A 22,859-nucleotide genomic window follows, 5' to 3' on the forward strand; every position below is an offset into this window, starting at 1 on the left:
AGGAGGAAAATCGGACAAAAGAAGGAGAGGAGGAAAGGAATGAACCAAACACCAGCGATGATAAAACAGTGAGGGGAACATGCAAACCCAAAAAAGCAGAGGCCCTGAGGGTGGTGATTACAGATCTGGAATTCAAGCCTACAGAGAACATATGGTTGAACACGCAGTGATTTGCAAGTTCATGGGGCTCTGGCCAACAGAAAGAGCACTATGTCAATGGATCAAACGGCAATGGAAACCAAAAGGTGATGTTAGATTACACCTAGGAGCTAAAGGTTTTTTACTGTTGTTTTTTCGAATCTAGAATATAAGGATAGAATATTTGATGGGGGACCTTTCTTCTTTGCTTCGGCAGGTCTCTATATGAGACCTTGGAAACCTAACTTTGTGCCAGAAAGAGAAACCTTCACTCAGGTCCCAGTCTGGATACGCCTTTTCTCCCTTCCAATAGATTATTGGGGCTATGCAGCTCTAAAGCAGATAGGAGATCAGCTAGGAACTTTCATAAAAGCTTCGGAAGCCACGCTGCAGAGAAGGTACACTTCCTGTGCTAGAATATGTGTGGAGATGGATGTTTTAGGAGCTTTACATGAGGGACTGTGGTTGGAATACAGGGATGAGGACTATTTCCAAGCTATTGACTATGAGCAGATCCCTTTTCGCTATAGAAAATGTCATGAACATGGACATTTAATAAGAGAATGTCCATTAAACAAGAAAGAGGAAGAACCTAGAGGAGAGCAGGTAGGAAAGAACAGGGATACCTTCATAAGACCCAAAACAAGACAAAGAGCAAACAAAAAAAGACCAAACAGAAGAGGAACAGCACAAGGCAACACCAGTAATGCCTTTGAAATATTAGATACAGAAACAGAATCAGAAGAGCAAAATAAGGAACCAAATACAGATGAAGGAAATAAAGAAACAACAGAGCATACAACCAAAAGAGTGGAGGATCATCTTAACGGCGCAGAAGTTCATATGCAAGGAATAACAGAAGGGCCAGATGAAGATGCAAAAATGATGATCAGTGATGTTGGAAGTGAGGAAATGGAACTGAATGAGGTTTTGGAACAGGAAGGTGTTAACCTACCAGTAATGGTAGAAAACTTGAAAACACAAGGAATGGAAAACGTCCCGGAAGAGGAGATTAGAAAAATCAATAAAATATTTATTGCAAGGCAGAAGGCAGAATAAGAAATTGGGTATAGCGAAAGGACTGGGAATCCACACAAAAAGCCCACTTTATTCATCAACCAGCTCGAAACAAAGGAAAAGGAGAGGTCGCAGAACAAACAGTGAGACACTGCAGGACCTGGGAATATTAATGATAAACTCTGGTAAGATGAAAGCTCTAGAAGCTTTCCCTCCTTACCAATAATCTTTTTAGTTTTAAATGAAGGTCATCTCGTGGAATGCTAGAGGGCTCAATAGCCAAGCGAAACAAAGGCTCCTGAAAAGGAAGATCCAAAAAGAGAAACCAGATATCATGTTTGTACAAGAAACCAAATGTGCAAGCAACACCATGGAGACTATCAGCAAAAGGCTTGGTAAACATATAAAATATATGGAAACAGCCAGTCATGGCTGGGAGGGAGGTCTAGTTACCCTATGGGACACCCGGGTGATCAACATTCTCTCAGCAGAAGCGACCAGATCCTTTATAGCTATAGAAACTCAATTGATTGGCATTTATGAGACATTTCTATGCACCAACGTTTATGGACCTCAAAAACTAGAAGAAAAATTCATATTCCTTTGTTCTCTTACAAATTTAAAGCTCAAATATCCCAGTACGAAGACAATCATGGGTGGAGATTTCAATATGATAACTTAACTTTTGGAAAAGAAAGGAGGGATTAGGAAACTCAGCAAGGACTCGGAAGTTTTCACTGATTTCATTGGTTCAGCCAAACTAGTGGACATCCTACCAAAAAGTGGAGCCTTCACCTGGAATAATAGGAGAGGAGGTGAGAAACAGATAGCCTCTCGGCTTGACAGGTTTCTTGTTTCTGAAAGCATACTGTTGGAGGGAGTAATAGTGGAATCAAATATTCTTCCATCTGGGGGGTCAGATCATTGGCCCATCTCTCTTGTGGCTGCTATCTAGGGGACTCCTGGAAACAAGCCATTTAGAATCGAGAAGTTTTGGCTTAATCACCCGAATTTTATTCAACTTGTGGAGAAGTGGTGGCAGGAACCGACGGACTTAAGAGGAACCAAAATGTACAAACTACAAAGCAGATTAAGATACATCAAAAACAGAATCAAGGAGTGGAATGTTACAGTTTTTGGGAACATATTCAAGGAGAAAGCCATAATTGAGGAGAAATTATAACAAATTCACAAAGGTTGGACAGACTCGGCAGACCAAGAAAAAATCCTAATGCAACAATGGCAACTCCGCTATCAACAGGAAGAAACACTATGGAAACAAAAGTCCCGGATACAATGGCTCAAGGAAGGGGAACAGAACACCAAGTTCTTTCATAGGTTTGCTCTGGATTATAGAGGGGCCAACAAAATCCTCAGCCTCAACAACGAAAGAGGAGATACTCTTCAGAATCATCAAGAAGTGGCTACCCTGCTCACAAATCATTTCAATAATATAGCTCAGGAGCCTAAAGTAGACAGAACAAAAGCAATTGATGAGCTTACCAAGTCCATTCCTAAAACAATCACCAATGAGCAAAACCTGGCTCTAACTAGGGAAATCTCGTTGGAGGAAGTGGAAGAATTTGTTAAGAGCATGCCAATTGACAAAGCACCTGGGCCTGATGGATTCACCATCAACTTTTATAAAGCATGCTGGTAAGTTGTTAAAATGGATGTCTAGGAAGTGGTGGAAGACTCAAGGCATTCTAGCTCGATTCTCAAATCGCTAAATTCTACCTTCCTCGCCTTGATTCCCAAAGAAGCAGAAGCCAACACCCTAGCGAAATTTAGGCCTATCGCTCTATGTAATGTAATTTATAAAATCATTTCTAAAGTTATTGCCAACAGATTGAAACCCATTCTTCCTGGCCTAATCTCTGAAGAGCAATCTGGGTATGTTGAGGGAAGATAGATTATGGACAATATATTACTGGCCCAGGAGATGATTCATACTCTTCACACCAGGAAAACAGCAGGGATGATGATGCAATTGGACTTATCTAAGGCTTATGATAAGGTCAACTGGAACTACCTTGAAGCCATCTTGAAAGCTTTTGGTTTTGACAATCAATGGATTAAATGGATCTTGGCACTGATTAAATCCACTAAGTTTTCTATCCTTGTCAATGGCTCCCCTGCCGATCCCTTCTCCCCCTCCCGAGGCATCAGACAAGGAGATCCACTGTCTCCTTTCCTCTTTGTCATCCTGATGGAAGGTCTGAGCAGACTCATTTGCAGAGCTAAAGAAGAAGGAAAGATCAAAGGATTACAGCCTTTACCGTCAATTCCAGCGACAACTCACCAACAGTTTGTTGATGATACAATGCTGCACAGGTCGCCTACTGTTAAAGAATTTTAAGAAGATTCTCAATTTGTTCAGTGAAGCCTCAGGTATGGAAATTAATCTTTCTAAATCTACCATATTTTTTTTCAATACACATTTAGCTGTTCAAAAAAATATATCTAGAATTTTAGGCTTCCGTAGGGGAAATCTCCCCTCAAAGTACCTAGGTGCTCCACTTACAGATAAACCCTGGAAAAAAAAAAGCAATGGGAGAAGATTCTAGCTAATATGGAGAAGAGATATCAACATTGGACCCACGGAGCTTTCAATTTTGTAGGGAGGCTTGTCCTAACAAAAGTAGTTTTGCAAGCCATTCCCCATTACCTGCTCTCCATTCTCCCTGCTCCAAAAGGAGTATTACAGCAGATGAGAGTAATTCAAAGATCCTTCGTATGGACTGGCAATGCAGAGAAGAAAAAATGGGCACTAGTGGCTTGGAATAAGTTGTGCAAATCTAAGAACTTGGGAGGTTTAAATTTGTTAGACCCGTCTACGATCAACAGAGCTTGTGGTGCCAAGCTTTGGTGGAGATGGCTGAAGGAACCCAATCTTCCGTGGGCAAAACACTGGAAGGAAAAGTATGCTCCAGGGTACAACAATCAAGATTTAATTAGAATGCAGGAAAGTCCAGATGGTTCTCCAATTTGGAACCTTGCCAGAAGAAATCGAGGAATTGTTCAGGAACAGAGCTTCTGGGAAATTCGCAATGGGGAGACAACTTTATTCTGGGAGGACGCCTGGCAACAATTCCCGAAGCTGGGAGGACCCGAGTTTGCAAACCTACAAAGACAATGTCAAGGGATGGGGAAAACCACAATAAATCAGTACTGGAACCACAGTAGCAGGGACCAGGAATGGAGAGAATGGATGATTAACGAAACAGAAAACACCACTGAGGCGAACAACAATGTCAAGGACCTGCTTAACCTTCTAAATAAAAGGAAAATCAGGAAAGCTGAGGACAAATACCAACTAAGATGGGGCAAGAAAGGAAGTGGCAACTTCACGCTCAAAGAAGCCAGAGATAATCTCGAAAACTCAAAACAAATTGAGGAGGTTCAATGGAGCAGCAAAGTCTGGGATTCTTTATTTTGGCCTAAGACTAAAACTTTCCTCTGGCTCCTGATGCGTAGAGAAAGACTCACCTGGGAAAATCTCCATAAGAAAGGGTTTCACAGCCCATCTAGGTGCCCCATGTGCAACATGGATGAAGAATCGATGAATCATCTCTTCAACACATGCGCTTGGGCTTGTCACCTATGGAACTGGGCAGAAAACATAATGCAACAGACAGACAAAACCAGAGACTCTATCCAGGACTCCATTATGAATTGGCAAAGCATTTATTCCAGCAATTTGAGAATCAACAGTATATGGAGAACACTGTCAGGATTTATTACCTGGACAATTTGGAAGGAACGGAATAGAAGAATTTTTCTAAGTGAACACAGAGACATAAATCATTCGCTAGAAACAATAACCCAAAATGTGAGACAATTAATTCTGGTCAGATGCAAAGCAGAAAAAGATAACCAAGTTTCGGTTAGAGACTTACGTATTTTAAAAGCTTTCAAACTGGATGATGGAAGAAGCATGGTCACAACGAACTGCCAACATGAGCCGAACACCACGTCAACTTTCTGGAAACGACCTCCTGCGGGCTTTCTCAAGCTAAACTTTGACGGAGCGTCAAGAGGCAATCCAGGTCTGGCAGGTATCGGGGGCATCATTAGGAACAGTGCAGGCGAGATTCAACATATCTACAGCAGAGCCTTAGGAGAAGGAACAAACAACGAGATGGAGTTCGCGGCCATGGAGCAAGGTCTCAGAACTCTCAGAAAGATTCAGGTTGGCGCTGCGGTGGTTGAGGGAGATTCTTAGCTGGCGATAATAGCGGCAAGAAAGTTATATGCGGGAACAAAAGCAAGCAAGGTAACAAAACATTGGAGACTTTCCAAGGTGACTGAAAACATAGCAGAACATCTGGGGGAGCTGAAAGGCTTGATTTTCCAGGCTGTGCGACGTAAAGCCAATATGGTTGCGGACCATCTGGCGAATTATGGAATTGAGCACCCAACTAGCATGTGGGACAGTTGTTGGCAGGATGTCGCATGCCCCGAATTAAAAGAGAAGTGTACCTTGCTCTCAAGGCAGGATTTGGCCAACGAAATATGAAGCTGTTGGGTCGGTAATATAAAACCTTGTCATTCCATGAAAAGATTTGTGCGTACTGCAGGCACTATTAAGGAAGGACAGGCAGATCAGGGGCATTCAATGCTCAAGAAGGAGGAAGGGAGTCTCATCCTAGATATGATTACTAAGGATTTGTGCCACCGACGCCCCGTCAAGCAATGGGACACTTGGCATGATCCGGAGGAGGAGAGAGGAGGCGATAGCAAGGGAAAGAATTCGAGACATAACCAAAACAAACTGTCACCGCATAGAAGTAATGATGAAAAGACGTGCAAGCTAAAGGGGAAGGAACCGTCTTCTGCCGGTGATCAGGTGTTCATGTCCTGTGTCGTAAAAAATGCTCAAAATTCAAAGTGCTCAGAACTGGTTCGAAGCTGAACGACCGGAAAGTGCTCGTCCTCACGATTCCGGCGCCGCAAACGGTTCGGAAAACGGTCGCCGTATGAAGAAGATATGATCAAAAGAATATTTTGTCCAGTACATTAGAAAATTGGAATTTTAAAAAAAAAATTAAAAAAAGAATATTCCGAAGAATATTCCTTGGAATATTCCAGGGAATATTCCCTTTTCAGCCACCAATCAGAGGGCGCCACGTGGCCCCAGATGACATCAGCGAAGTTTTGTTGGGCACGTTTTAAAAGAATGTTTGGGATGGCCGGGTTTGAACCCGCGACCTCCCTATTAACACTGCCAAGACTTACCAACGTGCCACAGCATGTTCATTTGTTATGTGAACATATCAAACTAGTTTTAAAGTTTCAAATTTGAACGGCGGGAAAATGAAGGGGGCCAGCCCCGCCACCATACGACCAGCGCCGGGAACCAAGAGCTAAACTAACCGCCAGCACACTTAACAGCTGGGCACGCACTCCGAGGAAGGCATTAATTGTAACTGCAGCTTTGGCGGATTAGTTGGCGGTGGCGCCAAATTTGGCGGACCCGCCATATTTGGCGGGCCTAACTGGCCTCCACTAAAGATAACTTGAGTTTTTTAAGGGAAACTGGCAGTCTGGAGTAAATGGCCATAACTTTGGCCCAGAAAGTCGGTTTTGGACGAATTTTTTTTTGATTTTGGATAATTTCGACCTTCTGAAGCCATTGGTGCAGGTCTTACAGCCATCAGAGGTCATTTGCATACGTTTTGGAGCCGTGAAAGTTCTAGGAGCCACTAGGGGCCAGTATTGGGAAGACTGTACAGGGTTGCAGGTATCCATTGGAGGTGATCCAATAGTCAATCCTGAAGGATTCATGTGTTATGAATCCATTTCTACCATCTATTTCTCCTGTAGATGCTTCTATTCAGCTGTATTTTCAATTTGAGCATTTAATAAAAACAAGGACAAGCCCATTTGGAGGCTTTGGACCCAGCAGACGTAGCCCTGGAGGGGGTGAACTGCTTTATCAACTTCTTGTGCATATGTGGTTGGTTTATTTTGCAGAACAAATTCGTTTTTAGGTGTTAAACAGTAAAAGGAAATAATTCTTCTATGCTTAAATGGGTTGTAATCAGCTGAAAAATTCATGTGTTTCATTTCTGCAAGACATGGGAAGCTTTTAAATATGTTTATTTCTGAATTGAATACCTTGCAAACGAATTTCAAGTAGTTTCATATTCAGATCAAGTTGGTATCAGAGCACTAGGTTTTTGTGCAAAGATCTTCTAATTGTCTTGCAAGTATTGATGCTTACCAGGTTGAAACTTAAAAGAGGGGAAGGACAGTTGACTAGAGAACGAGAGAATCCTCAGTCAAGGAGGGCCAGAGAGCCATCACCTCCACCTTCAATTTCACCCTCAAGAGTCTCAGCAGAAGCTTCAAGGATGTCTGAACATGGAGGAGAAATTCCTATAGAGACAGATCCAAGAGAAGAAGAAAGAGTCTTCAGAAATGCTTTCTTAGATCTCACTGAAATGGTGAGGATATTGTACCAAGAAAGAAATGAGAAATTGGCTGGAGAAGGGTCCAAACATCCACCTGAAGGAGAAGGCTCTTCAGGAGGTAAGAAGGATGATGATCATTCCAAAAAAGGACATGGAGGAAATGGTGATCCACCACCCCCATCTTCACCTTCTTCCTCTTCATCTTCGTCTTCTTCTGTTCATAAGCATAGATCCTCTGGAAAACGTCCTTTTTTAAAGCTTGATGTAAAATTCGAATTACCTATGTTTAATGGTGAAGTGAATGCAGAAAAGCTTGACAACTGGATTAGGCAGTTGGAAGTTTACTTGAGGATCCAAAATATGCATGATGATGCCACAAAGATTCAGTTAGCTTCTTTGAGAATGGATGGAGCAACCTTAGTCTGGTGGGAAGCCAAGACTAAAGAGGAGATCAAGAAATTTGGTAAGGTTACCTTAACATGGCCTGAATTTCTGTTAGCCATTAAAAAGCAATTTTATCCTCAAGCTCACATGCAGAAAGCCATTATGAACTGGCAAAATTTCAGACAACTTAAGGGTCAGAGTGTCCAAGACTACACCCAAGAATTCAGGAGAAGAGCTCTCTTGTTAGGGGTAGATTTACAGACCCAAGACACCTTGCTGAAATACATTGGTGGCTTGCATAGCTACCTTAGACACACCATCTTGATGTTTAACCCTACTAGCCTGGACGAGGTTTGTGTCCAAGCTACCCATTTAGAGGCAAGGGGAAAAAACACATTTGAAGAGGGTAGAAACAAGCCCCCCAAGGGGAAAAGCAAAGAGAAAACCTCCAAGGGAAAGGGCAAAAAGAATGCATCTGTCAAACAGGAGAGTGAGAAAGTGATCTGTAAACACTGTTCTAAACCAGGTCATGAGGAGAAAAACTGTTGGAAATTACATCCTGAAAAAAGACCTCAATTTAAAAAATCCAAAGGGAAACAGAAAACTGCTGCTACTACATCTACACCACAAGATTTAGGGGAAGATTCAGGTGATGAAACCAAAATTACAGCCATGGGTTTGAAAAACTTGAAGGGAAAAGAAGTTGAAACTCAAGCCAGCACTAGTACCTCAAACTGCCATGTACAAGCTCCTAATGAGGAAGAAAGAATTGAACTGTTTCATGTGAGGGTGATTTCAAAACATACTAAGATTGACACACTTTTTGATAGTGGGTCACAAGCAAACCTTATATCAGAGGACTTGGTAAAGCAGCTTAAACTTGAGACCGTTCCACATCCGAAGCCATATCCACTTGGATGGATTTGCAAGGATGCAAATTTACAAGTTTCAAGAAAGTGCACATTGCGCTTTGCAATTACTGCACATTTTATTGACACGGTTGAACTTGATGTGGTACCTTTTGATATAGCAGGAATTGTTTTGGGAAGTCCTTACTTGTTTGACAGGAAAGCTATCTTTCATCGCCATGAAAACAAATATCATCTGTTCAAAGATGGCAAGGAGTTCATTGTTAGAGCTCATCGCAAGAAGACAAATATAGCGATGGTGAATGCAGGACAGGTAAAAAGGCTGGTCAATTCAAGTAAGAATTTTGTTCTTCTTATGATTAAGCCCAAGGTTGATGTGAATCATGAGTCATTTGAAAATTGTGATCCAAAACTTAAATCAGATCTGTATGATGTAGTTGATGCATATCATGAGATGTTTCAGGAGCCAACAGGTTTGCCTCCTAATAGGGAGATTCAGCATGAAATCCATTTGCATCCAGATTGTCCTCTTCCAAACATAGGCATGTACCGCATGTCTATTATGGAGAATGTTGAAATAAAGAAGCAAATCAAGGACTTGTTGGACAAGGGTTTCATAAGGCCAAGTACTTCGCCATGTGGGTCACTGATTGTATTGATTCCAAAGAAAGATGGCACTTGGCGTATGTGTGTTGATTTCAGGGCCTTGAACAAGATAACGGTAAAGAATCGTTATCCACTCCCAAGGATAGATGATTTGCTAGACCAGCTGAAAGATGCTCGATATTTCACTAAGTTAGACTTGCGTAGTGGATATCATCAAGTAAGAATTGAAGAAAGTGACATATGGAAGACAGCCTTTAAAACCAAACAAGGACTCTTTGAGTGGCTTGTGATGCCATTTGGTTTGTGCAATGCACCTGCAACTTTCATGCGGGTAATGGATGATGTCTTGCGTCCTTTTCTTGATGATTTCGTTATTGTCTACTTAGATGACATCTTAATTTTCAGCAAGTCTAGAGAAGATCATGTCATGCATGTTAGAAAAGTACTTGATGTTTTGAAGAAGAATCAGTTATTTCTTAAAATGTCAAAGTGTGAATTTGGAAAGACTTCTTTGGTTTATTTGGGACACATAGTAGGAGGAGGTGCTTTGAGAATTGATCCTGCTAAGATTGAGGCTATTGTGAAGTGGCCTACTCCCAAATCCATAACAGAGGTAAGAAGTTTTTTGGGTGCAGCTCAATATTGGAGGAAGTTCATCTCTAACTTCTCTTCTATAGCAGCTCCTATGCATGCAGTGACAAGTGTGAAGCATGCTTTCCAATGGGGAGGCAAGCAGCAAAAAGCTTTCGAATCTTTGAAAGAGAAGATTAGTTCAGCTCCAGTCCTTGCATTACCGGATTTGAGACAGCCATTTGAGATACAAACCGATGCTAGTGATTATGCTATGGGTGCAGTTCTTCTACAACATGGTAAGCCTATTGCTTTTCATTCTGAAACTTTTAATGGTGCTGTTGTAAATTATCCTACATATGATAAGGAGTTGTATGCGTTGGTACAAAGCGTCAAAAAGTGGAAACACTATTTGATGGGCAAAGAAACTGTTATACATACCGACCATCAGCCCTTACAATACTTGCAATCACAAAGCAAGTTACAACAGTCACGACACTTCAGATGGATGGGCTTCTTGCAACAGTTCCATTTGGTAATAAGGTACAAGAAAGGTACTTTGAATAAGGTTGCTGATATGCTTTCAAGGCCTATTATTGGTGCTGTTACTTTACTTAAGAATGATTCCATTGTACATGATAGTTACATAGAACAATATGCATATGATGATGACTTTAAAGATGTGTATGCTAACTTGAGTAAAGGGAGTCATGTAGAGGAAAATGATTATCACATGCATAACAATTTGCTGTTTCATTTGGGCAAGTTGTGTATACCACAGGGGGAGAGGATAAATGTCATGAGAGAAGCTCATTCTTCTCTTATTGCTGGCCACTTTGGTGTGAGCAAAACAGTTGCACATCTACAGAGGTATTGTTATTGGCCTCGCATGGTAGATTCAGTTTCAAGGTTCATAAGAGGTTGTTCATTATGTGCTACAAGCAAGCCTAGCAATAGGAAGCTTGGTTTGTATACTCCTTTGCCGGTACCTTCTAGACCATGGGAGAGCATCTCTATGGATTTTGTAGGAGGTTTTCCAAAATCTAGAAAGCAGCATGATTACTTATATGTAGTAGTTGATCGTTTCAGCAAAATGTGTATACTTATGCCTTGTAAGAAAACTATAACTGCTGAAAAAACTGCTGAATTATTTTTTCATCATGTATGGATTCACTTTGGTTTGCCTACTTCCATTATTAGTGACAGGGATTCCAGATTTGTGGGGAATTTTTGGTCCAACCTATGGGAGATGATGGACACAAAGTTGAAGAAAAGCACTGCTTTCCATCCACAAACAGATGGACAAACCGAAGTTGTGAACAGAACCATTGTGCACCTCTTGAGAGGTTATTGCAGCAAGCATCCCAAGCTTTGGGATGAACATTTGCACTACATACAGCATGCTTACAATCGTGCCAAGCACTCCTCCACCAACACCTCACCGTTTGAAGCTTGTTTTGGTTACTTGCCAAAATCACCTCTTGATTTCATTCTTGAGAAAGATGTTGCCATTGAGGGACATAGTGATATTGACAAAGCTCGTTCATTCATTGAAAGAATTCAGCAAATACATCAGCAAATTCAAGAACAGCTTGAGAAAAGTCAAAGCAAGTACAAGGAAAGACACGACAAGCATAGAGTCGATCAGAAGTTTCAAGAAGGGGATGAGGTATGGCTGTACATTAGTAAGGAAAGGATGCAAGGAGAAGGTAAAAAGCTGAAGCCTATTCGTTATGGTCCATTCAAAATCCTTAAGAAGGTTGGAAATAATGCTTTTCAATTAGATTTGCCTTCCTACATGCAAATGTATTCAGTTGTCAATGTGGAGAACTTACGTTTGTATGAACCTCCTTTGATTGCTGATCATGAAAGTGTTGTTCAGCTGCCATCTATAGAAGATTTCTCGCCAGAATTCTTAGATGAGCTGAAAGAAGATACAATCCTTGACAGAAGGACACGCACTTCAAGGAGGGGCAGTGTAGATTATGTTCGGGTTGGTTTGAAAGGCAGCAAACCGAACAAGGCAAAGTGGATGGAGGTGGACAGAGTGAGGGAGCTGTACCCTCACCTCTTTAACAGGTAGTTGAAGGCTTTTGGGGTCCAAAAGCTTCCCAATGGGGAGGCGTGATCAGGTGTTCATGTCCTGTGTCGTAAAAAATGCTCAAAATTCAAAGTGCTCAGAACTGGTTCGAAGCTGAACGACTGGAAAGTTCTCGTCCTCACAATTCCGGCGCCGCAAACGGTTCGGAAAACGGTCGCCGTATGAAGAAGATATGATCAAAAGAATATTTTGTCCAGTACATTAGAAAATTGGAATTTAAAAAAAAAAAAATTAAAAAAAGAATATTCCGAAGAATATTCCTTGGAATATTCCTTGGAATATTCCCTTTTCAGCCACCAATCAGAGGGTGCCACGTGGCAGGCCTGGAGGGCGCCACGTGGCCCCAGATGACATCAGCGAAGTTTTGTTGGGCGCGTTTTAAAAGAATGTTTGGGATGGCCGGGTTTGAACCCGCGACCTCCCTATTAACACTGCCAAGACTTACCAACGTGCCACAGCATGTTCATTTGTTATGTGAACAGATCAAATTAGTTTTAAAGTTTCAAATTTGAACGGCGGGAAAATGAAGGGGGCCAGCCCCTAAGGGCCAGCCCCGCCACCATACGACCAGCGCCGGGAACCAAGAGCTAAACTAACCGCCAGCACACCTAACAGCTGGGCACGCACTCCGAGGAAGGCATTAATTGTAACTGCAGCTTTGGCGGGTTAGTTGGCGGTGGCGCCAAATTTGGCGGACCCGCCATATTTGGCGGGCCTAACTGGCCTCCACTAAAGATAACTTGAGTTTTTTAAGGGAAACTGGCAGTCTGGAGTAAATGGCCATAACTTTGGCCCAGAAAGTCGGTTTTGGATAATTTCGACCTTCTGAAGCCATTGGTGTAGGTCTTACAGCCATCAGAGGTCATTTGCATACGTTTTGGAGCCGTGAAAGTTCTAGGAGCCACTAGGGGCCAGTATTGGGAAGACTGTACAGGGTTGCAGGTATCCATTGGAGGTGATCCAATAGTCAATCCTGAAGGATTCATGTGTTCTGAATCCATTTCTACCATCTATTTCTCCTGTAGATGCTTCTATTCAGCTGTAGTTTCAATTTGAGCATTTAATAAAAACAAGGACAAGCCCATTTGGAGGCTTTGGACCCAGCAGACGTAGCCCTGGAGGGGGTGAACTGCTTTATCAACTTCTTGTGCATATGTGGTTGGTTTATTTTGCAGAACAAATTCGTTTTTATGTGTTAAACAGTAAAAGGAAATAATTCTGCTATGCTTAAATGGGTTGTAATCAGCTGAAAAATTCATGTGTTTCATTTCTACAAGACATGGGAAGCTTTTAAATATGTTTATTTCTAAATTGAATACCTTGCAAACGAATTTCAAGTAGTTTCATATTCAGATCAGCCGGTAACTCCTCCTTCGACATCTATATAGTCACAGCTACAGACAGGGGCAAAAGCATTGTTTTATCATGTTGTAAGCTTGAACCCGTCTCTTGCACCGACAGAACTCAGAGCAATCTTGTGTGTGTTAGTGAGATCATGGCAGGGGAAGGAAGCCGGAATGCCTCTTCCAATAGGGACCTAAAGAAAGCTAGGGAGGCATATGAGTCCTGCACTTCGCGGAAGGACAAGCGGAAGATTGAAGACCTGGAGGCTAAGGTTACTGAAGAGGAAAGGAAACTGAAAGAACAAGAACTGGAGAAGGAGGTGGACTAGATCCAGGATCCAGGCACTATCACCACTTGCGCCACCCAATTTGTAAGAACGCAAGCTGAAATTTGGAGGATGAAAACTCTGTTAGCCAAAGCCCTAAATATGCAGGGAAGCTATGAGGACCAACTGCGTGAAATCCAAAATAATATTGAGGCGATGTCTAAGGAACACATGGCTATCCTAGAGAGCTTGGATTTCAAGATAAGTGCCCTAGAACAAGAGGTTGAATCCATCACGAAGAAGCTCACGGTTCTAATTAAGCTCCTAAGGCAAACCATTGAGCAGGATGCTAGGCTGGCTGAGAATAGAAGGGACAATCACGTGGGCATCTTTCAGAGCAATCATCCCATGCCTGTGCAGGCAGGCAATTCGATGACTGAATCAACTCCGGAAGCTTCCAAGAAACATACTGTGCTCAAGAAGTAATTTGCTGGGCTTCTGCCTTGGTTGGTTTTTGGTAATTTGGGTGATCATTGGTGCTCTCTACCTGGTTTAGTTGGTATGTCGATAGTGATCTCTGTCTGCTACTTCAGTTAGGTGTTTGTTTAGTTAAATGGTCTGAGTCAAACCCCTTTTTGCTCTGCCACCCTGCATGGTGTGCTCGGGGTCATTTGGTGGACTCTTTTGGTAATTTTGTGGGGTCTTGCAATACAGTTTGGCAGCCCGGTGTCTGCACAGGCAGACTTTTTGTAATATATGTACTTTTCTAATATAAAAAGCTGATTTACACAAAAAAAAAGGCACCTACTGGAAAATTTCCGAAAAGGATCAAGGATAGTTAAGAAGCAACAACAAAATCCAATCTGGTGGGTTGGAGCCAAGGACGAGTATCAATTAATTTCAAGGACGATCCGCCTAAACTAGGGCCTTTAATCGAATTAAAAAAATTATATAAAGAAGAAATTGAGGACACCTTAGTGGAAATAGAGTAGTCAAGGGATATTCCCTCACATGAAAACCTTTCATATAAGAAATAATTGACATAACAAGGCTCAGTGGAATCTCAAAATGTATAACATAATAAGGAAAGTTGGGAAAATTAGGCTGAAAAAGATGAGATATAAAGTAAGTAGAACTGCTAGATATAGACAAATTAGGAAATGTGACAACAACAAAGAAAAAGAAAATTTGGGAAAAAATGGTAAAGAAAAAAATGCCCTTCATTGGCATAATTAATGGTGGCAAGTAGTCTTGAGAGACTCCATGTTAGTCATTCAACAATTAACCAAAGAAAAGAAGAAAATTGGATGTGAGTCCCCTGCCCTCACTCAACGCATTCTCCCCTCCACGTCCTTGTTTGATTGTCCAAAATTCTTCCGTGTGTTTAGGCATTTGAATTATGAGCTTGATTTGTTGAAAAAAAGGGTGTAACCCTGTGTCAGAGTAGAATCGAATTAGATCACAGGCTTAGAGTTACCCCAATCCCCTAGTTATGTTGGTTCTGCAATGATATATATAAACTAGTTGGGGATTGGACCCCATCCACTTGCCTCACAATTTTAGAACTCTTACGTGCAATGAATCCTCACTTAAATGACAATCTAATGATCTATTTCGCTCACATAGGAAGTGGTTTATCCTCTTCTCTCCTCAAGATAGGATGGGCCTCGTTTTCCAATGGCTCCTCCTTCTTTGGCCATGTTATGACATGAATCGAACAAGGTGTCTTTATTTAATCACCAAGTGGCAGAGATACTTACCTATTCTCCATAGTGAATGTCTTGTCTATTTGTGCTGCTCTTTGTGATATTTTCAGTAGACCACCTTGGCATGGTGATCAATTTATTGTGAAGGGATATGGAATTAATTTGCTCGTTGTGGTACATCTCACCAACATTGATTTTCTGTCCTATCAATATAATGGATATGGCTATGGATTATATGCTACATCCCAACTTGTGGTATGGTCTCGAATCTGGTTATATATTGATCCTCTTGGCCTCACAATTAACTCAACAAAATTATTCATGCATTGACGAGGAGAGAGTTGTCAATAGAATCTTAAAGATTTTGGTGCCAGATTTCTCTTCAAAGATGGTGAATAATATTGCTTCTCCTAAGAATGTTAATGTTGGCATGGTGCTCGACAGGCTCTTGGATGCTTCTCAAGCATTGTTTGCTTCCATCCAAAAATTATAATATATGGTCTAAAGGTAGTGTTTCTCCTTTCAACTCTTTTTGGAGGCTAAACTTCTTTTCCATCACTTTGATATAGAGAATTCTCTTGAAAATTTGAGGGAAAATTCCATTCCCTCTATCTGTGCGTGTCTGAATTGGAATTCAATAGGAATGTTAGAGAAATGCAGTGGTTGGGAGGTCCTAGTTCCAGATATGCTATGGAAAAAAGAGAACCCGATGCTTGAGGGAGTAGAAGCTAATGGCCAGGGTCCTTGCTGAGTTTCATGGTATGAAATGTTGGATAGTGTCTTGCAGAATGTGATTTGATGTTGTTCAATTCTCTGGTTTTTCATGATAGTTTGCAAATTTTGTTATATCCTTGGGTCTTTCTACAGAATCTACAGTGGTAATATCTTTATATTAAGAAGTATGTACAATCTCAGTACTAGCAAGAATTTTGTTTGGTCTGATGAAGCAAACATTTTTGTATCTGAATATCTATGTAAAGGTTCAAGTCCTAGTTCCAACTTTGATTAATACAAATACCCTTACTCATTCCTTAAAAAAAATATGGCGACAAGTAGTTGGGCTCATAATCCAACTTAGTCATGCAATTTTTTTTTCTTTGTTTTGTCAACAATTAGTTAGAATTTACTCATGTAAGAAATATATGGATGGAGTTTTTATGGTTATAAGTATTTTAAGTTTTTTTTCAAACAATAAAATACCAATTTTACTTAAAAATCAAGGCTAATAATACCATTTTCTTTATGTTCTTGCCACATATTTTTGCTTAATACAATTACTAGTTATTGTTAAAAAAACCAAAAAACCTTATTTTTTCATGGCCTCTTTCTTTTTTTTCTTTTGTAAATAATTCTTTTTGGAAGACACAATATCTACACATGGCTATTCAAATTTTTACAAATGAAGCAACCAAATTTCAACATTTAGTTCTCAATGATTGTAAATAATTAAAAAATGGCCTTTTGTCTTTAAAGGTTGGAATGCAATAACAAAATGACTAAGTATATTTTCAAGACAATTTACTTTCAAGGTTAAGACTACATGTTTCAAGAACCCATTTAATACTAAGGGTAAATTTACTCATGCAAGGTTTACAAACATAAATTAAGAGGAAATTTGTTAGCCTACTGTCTCCTTCAAATGCTTAATTATAAAATCAATTCCAATTTTAATTTGAACTTACTAGATTTGAATCAAAATTAAAATATGCAGAGGTGGATAGATGAAAAATGTTTCTCAATTTACTTAACAACACATGCATTTCTAAATTGAATCAATCCATCTCTTATATTTGAAATTAGTAGAATTATTCTTTAAAAATGAGAAGATTAAAACTAAGAAATGATCTATTAGTCATGGATTGTGTATTGGTGATCCAAATTAGATCATCATACTACTTTTCATCTATCCTAATACCTTCTAGGTTGAAAATATTAGAGGGGTCGATTTGCAGGGCCATTTTAGCATCATATCTAACTTTGGAAATTTGAGGTCTGGAACATTCTAGGGCCATTTTGAGCCATCAAATGCTTGTTTTCAAGGTTGTAAGGTCCAAACATTACACAAGGACCCTTGCAATTTATTTACACCGAAGCCTAAGTTCCAAAAACATAAATATCATGTCAATTGATGCTCATATGTAGGGGTTATTACAAGTTGACCTACCTAGTTGGCCACCATGGTATGAGTGGATTCCATGTTAGCCACTATTACTCATACATACGAGGTTGTCCACATGAATATTTTAATAATATTCTAGAGGATATACATCCCTATCAAATTGAGGATTTAACAAAGTCAAACCCATAACCCTAGATGGCTATCGAGCTATGCTAAATACTAGGATGTTAGAAGGAGAAGGGGTTCCCTTATTTTGCATTGTACTTGTTCCATAGTTGAGAAATTTTTAAAGTATAATAGACGATGCTACTAAAGTAGTCATTTAGACAACAATGTAAAAAGGTAACTCCATAGGAAAAGGGAGTTCCATTATTTTTCATTATATGTGTTTCATATTTGAGAAAAATATCTGAGGTAATTTCAAAGCATAATAGGGGAGGAGGAAGATAATGAAGTAGTCATCTAGGAAACAATGCTAAAAAGTAACTCGATATTAGTTGTCATGCCTTTGTATGTGCTTTTTTTTAATTTTCACAAAGAAAGAATAGGATAGACCTCACCTTCTAATTGGATTTTTTATATTGGGTTTCTCAAAATAAATCTTGTGTTCATTTGTGTGGATGGTGTTTTTATGTGGCTGTTCTTCCCATTTCTGATTTCAGTTATTCCATAAATTCGAACAAAGCTAGTAATCAATGTATTTGGAATATAAGGAAAATAAATTTAGATAATTTAATATTTTAGAATTTGACAAGATCTATTGAAACAAACTCTTCTAATGGAATACCCATGAAAGTTTATAGATCAATTGATAATGGTGACATTATCAAACCTAAATATTAGGATCTATTAATTCAATGATACTTACATGGCAAAGTACATTAAAGCTTTGTATTTCTTCATAAAGAGAGCACACAATGAATTGAATGAAAGGAAATCAAATGATATAATGGATGCCATACTGGTGCAACGATAACACATTCAAGTGAAAGTTCTTTCAAATTAAATATGAAGAATTTATCATATTATTGGAATGACTTATACATTTAATTCACCCGATCTAGCATGTGATGGATATCAATAGTTTTATTTTCCTATTCACATTCAAACTTAGTTTAAAACGTTAAATGATATTCCTATGCTTTTAATGCCTTACCCACCACCCTATCCACGTTGATATCGAACACATTAAGTTGATTCCAATGTCTCTAACTTGAAGATTATCAAATTATTCATATAAATGACCCGAGATTCAAACTCACCACTTTCTCCTATATTCCCACACTATCTCAACACCTACTCGACCATAGACTCATTGACGCCCTGCATCTCCCTCACCTGCTCGGGGCATAACACCTACTTATCATTGCATGTTTAGGAGATGGATATTAATGGATATAAATTTTCAAAGTGTCACAAGTTTGAATATTAGTTTGGACTTTGTTTTCTAACAAGTTGACAAAGTATGGCAATAACTAAGATCTCTAAACTTTGGTTTATTAATGATGTTACATCAGTCTTCTCATCACAGATGCATGTACACAAATTTTCATAATTAGTTCTGTGCTTGCATACCATTGTTACTGGCCCTTTGGACCCAATAACCTTGTGTTGAACCACGATGTCGATTCAATCCTCAGATCAATTGCGACAACACATGGTGTTCTTGGAATCTCATTTCCTTTTAATCAGGGCAGTTGGGGGGATGCGGTTTTGAAATGGGAATAGTTTGTGGGAGTTTATGAGATCCATAATGTTCATGGAAGCTGTAAGATATCTCTACTTTCAAGAGAATCAATTGGATATGAAATCATTTGACCACAACAATGCATTGGGATGAGCTTTCTAAGTGTTGATTCATTTTACAGCTGTGTAGTAGGATTCATACAACAAGGAACCTATTCTACTCACCATTGTTTTTCATCAAACAATTTTGTGGAAATTTCATATTTGTCATGCACCATCATGTTCTTGTTTTTTGTGTTGCATCTCTCTCGATGTGAAGATAAGCAAAAAATCTGTATGAATTCTCATTATTATTTTTGCATATTCCTTTGACATTTGTTGGTTTTAACCTATGTTCATTTTTCTCTTGTTGATTCCTACTTATTATTTTGTAAAAATTGTTTCTGTTTTCCATTTATGAACATAACAATGTGTTTCCCATGTATATATGTGAAGATATACAAGAGGAACTAGATGTTGATGTGTCAGGTTTACCAGAGCAATCTATTCATATATTCTTACCCAGATTACTTCAGTTAAATACCATTGGAGAATTTGTTCTAGATTGTTGATAACATTACATAGTTTTTTTGTCAGGATTTTATGGGACACTAGCATAACATATTATAAAAGGAGAATGATTTATTTTAAATGTGAAAAGGGTGAAAAATATTGAGGCTTGCACCTTTAATTCCATCTATATGGCTAAGAAAATTCGGTTTATAATGGATCTTTCTTAGTAAGTATTATGAATGTTTGTGTGTAATCAATTCTTTTAAAGAAAATTTATCTCTATAGGTATCTATCTTGTAGATATTATTGGGAAAACTAGATTTAAATGAAATAAGATTGATTGTGAAGGGAAACATTGAGATGGTCACTAGACTTTTTATTGTGTGTGCTTGTTTCTGGATGCAGGTTTTGTGTTGTTATAAATGGAATTATAGATTCCTATTCTCTTCTGCAACGGCTCAGATGTGTTTTGAATATGTACACTCAAATACCTTTGACCAAAAATCCTTTAGCATGTTTATTTTTTTCTCTTCATCAGGTAAAGTTATTGTAGGCTCTAGTTCATTTGTTTTATTGAATTATTATATTGTAGCCATCACTGGGACCTGACTAAAAAGACAAGGAAAGTATTTTATTAAGATTGAAAATTTTTCAAAGTGTCACAGCTTTGAATATTAGCTTGGACTTTGTTTTCTAGCAAGTCAACTGAAGATGAGAATAACCGTGGTCTTTAAAATTTGGTTTGTTAATGATTTAAGATCAGTCTTCTCATCGTTGATGTCTGGACACAAATTGTCATAATTAGTTTTGTCCTTGTAGAGCCTTTGACTATGAGCTTTATTCTTCAAGTCTGGTTATGAGCTTAGGCCTTAATTTCTTAAAAATTAAGGATGAAAATTACCTCTATCTGTGAAAATTTTATTTGGTTAATATTAGGCTAGCTATCCATTAGAGGAGAGTCTATAATGTAGATGTTATAGCTCTAGATTTTGTCTACTAGAAATCAAATGATAGAATTGTTATCTCAGTTCCATGTTTTAGTATGCCAAGATCGACCCAACAGGAAATCCCTTAGGTTCTTTCTTCTCAATGGAAGAACACTTCATCTATATAATGATCTTATGTTCTATCTCTTCCCCTTCTTGCATCTACATCGGTGCTTTATATGCTGATTCTTGAATATTATGATATTACAATATTTTAACCTTAGCTAAAAAATGCAATCCCATAACTCTTACCCACTTGGTAAAAATAGTTGGTCTTTACTAGTGAGATTGTTGCTTGTAAAGCTCTCTACTGAAAGTAGCCAAAAGTTCTTTGTTCCACACTATTCAGAGCTTCCCAATTATCAGTTTTACATTATAATTGATGGATGCATGTTTACCTTTAATATTGCAGAGATTTACTCCGACCATTGAAAGACAAATTTCAGGTTGTATTATAAAATATTTGCAAATCCTATGTCTAGCTATAACATAATATGTCAGATTCTTGTCTTACATTTTCTGTAGTCTTGACTAGTATTCAAATTGAAGCATTCATTGAATTTAGACACCAATTTGCTACTATAAAAAGTATTATATTTATAAACACTCTCTTCTAAAATAAGAAATCATTTTAAATTTTGCATGTCAAAGGAAGGGTGTAGTTACATCATTGTTAAATCTGCTTCCAATTCTCCAAATATTGAATTTCATTCCAAAAATCCCTGCCACACTGAAAAAAAATTGGCCATCAAGTCTGATCATTTTTACCAACATCATTTGTCTTGTGGTCACCTAATAAGTGTGGAGTTACATATGCACTCTCAACTCTACTTGTTTATACGAGGAAAAAGAAATCAATTGCATTGTAGCTTTATTCTCTTGTCCCAACATTTAAATATAATATGTTGGTATTCTTGAATACTATATTAATTCATGCATATAAAGGTTGTTCCCAAAATAATGAAAAATACATGCTAACCTTCAAATTTGTTCGCTACAAACTATGGCAAACATTCCTTTGTTGCAGTTGTAGAGTTTGCATACCTAGCAGAAAGGGGTCAAAATCAATTTCAACAGTGGAAATTTTGTATCTTCAATGAAAAGTTGTCACCAAATTGGAGAGGGGCTTTTCAGTATCTTCCTTGTGAGTATAAGTATGGCAATTGTTTATGGAATGTCTGCATATCTTATTTTTAGACTTTAAGGACCTAAAGGAAAAAAGTATTCAATTTACACATGTTATAGAAGGTAAACAGGGTATCGTCAATAATAGGTTGACATTCATTTACTATTACCATCATTGTTTTGGAGAGTTGGGAAGTGAGTGAAATATCCATAAACTTCATCATATATCTTTCCAAAATGTTGTAAATGTTAGCATATTTAATAGAAAATTTCAATCCATGTTTGGCATATTTATCAGTTTTAACTCTGTATATGATTTTACTTCATATCTGCAATAATAGTCCACATTTTCTGTAAAATATATCATCATAGGTAATGAATTTTTGAATTTGGAGAATTCAGATCCAAGTCCATGATTCATGGCACTTGGTAGGGACATTCCTTCCATTGTTGGTGCAGGGATTACCACAAGCTTATGTGCATGATTGCCAACATAGGTAGATCCATTAGTTACACAAGGAACCTCTTTATGCTATATTCATTTCCATTCAAATTTCAACCACATCGAGCAAGTGTCATATGTTACTCTGCTAGCAATGATATTTAAATGCACCTATTCAAATTCTTTGATCCTTTGCAAGGATGTTATGCCTCAATTAGTTTAGAGTTTCCACCTTTCTTAACTTGCATGATCATTCTTGACAAATAATCTGAATTTGGCAATGAGTCATTGTATTTGAGAACCCTATCTTCAACATATTGCCTGCACATCATTGTTAATTTTGAATGAACACACGAAGAAGCCATTACAAGGTATGTGTTGTTGCATCAACATCATTGAGATCTTATCCAATAATTATGTTGACATGGTTGGTTTTTCATGTCTTGCAATGATACAAGCATGAATTGTAATTTGTTATACTTGAAAGGCATAATATCATTATATTGATTCTCTATAGGATCCTATGCCAATTA

General features: G+C 38.6%; 1 protein-coding gene across 1 annotated transcript; it reads left to right on the plus strand.

Moving 5' to 3' along the window:
* The first annotated feature begins 2,386 nt into the window (after positions 1 to 2,386).
* On the plus strand, positions 2,387 to 3,514 carry LOC149159611 (uncharacterized). The gene is made up of 2 exons (XM_089434357.1): positions 2,387 to 2,811; positions 3,121 to 3,514. Exons 1-2 carry the CDS (start codon positions 2,387 to 2,389, stop codon positions 3,512 to 3,514), a joined length of 819 nt encoding a protein of 272 aa, XP_089290483.1.
* Positions 3,515 to 22,859: the final 19,345 nt, after the last annotated feature.

The sequence above is a fragment of the Pinus tabuliformis genome, chromosome 5_2, assembly GCF_031772625.1.
Source record: "Pinus tabuliformis cultivar Carrire ecotype Pingquan chromosome 5_2, CPIR1, whole genome shotgun sequence".
NCBI classification, from domain to species: Eukaryota; Viridiplantae; Streptophyta; class Pinopsida; order Pinales; family Pinaceae; genus Pinus; species Pinus tabuliformis.

Bases quoted from the DNA above. Each gene is read 5' to 3' on its own strand.
- LOC149159611 (XM_089434357.1), top strand. From the start codon at position 2,387: ATGCAACAATGGCAACTCCGCTATCAACAGGAAGAAACACTATGGAAA. The intron at 2,812-3,120 runs GTAAGTTGTTAA...TCTTCACACCAG, and splicing joins AACTTTTATAAAGCATGCTG to GAAAACAGCAGGGATGATGA.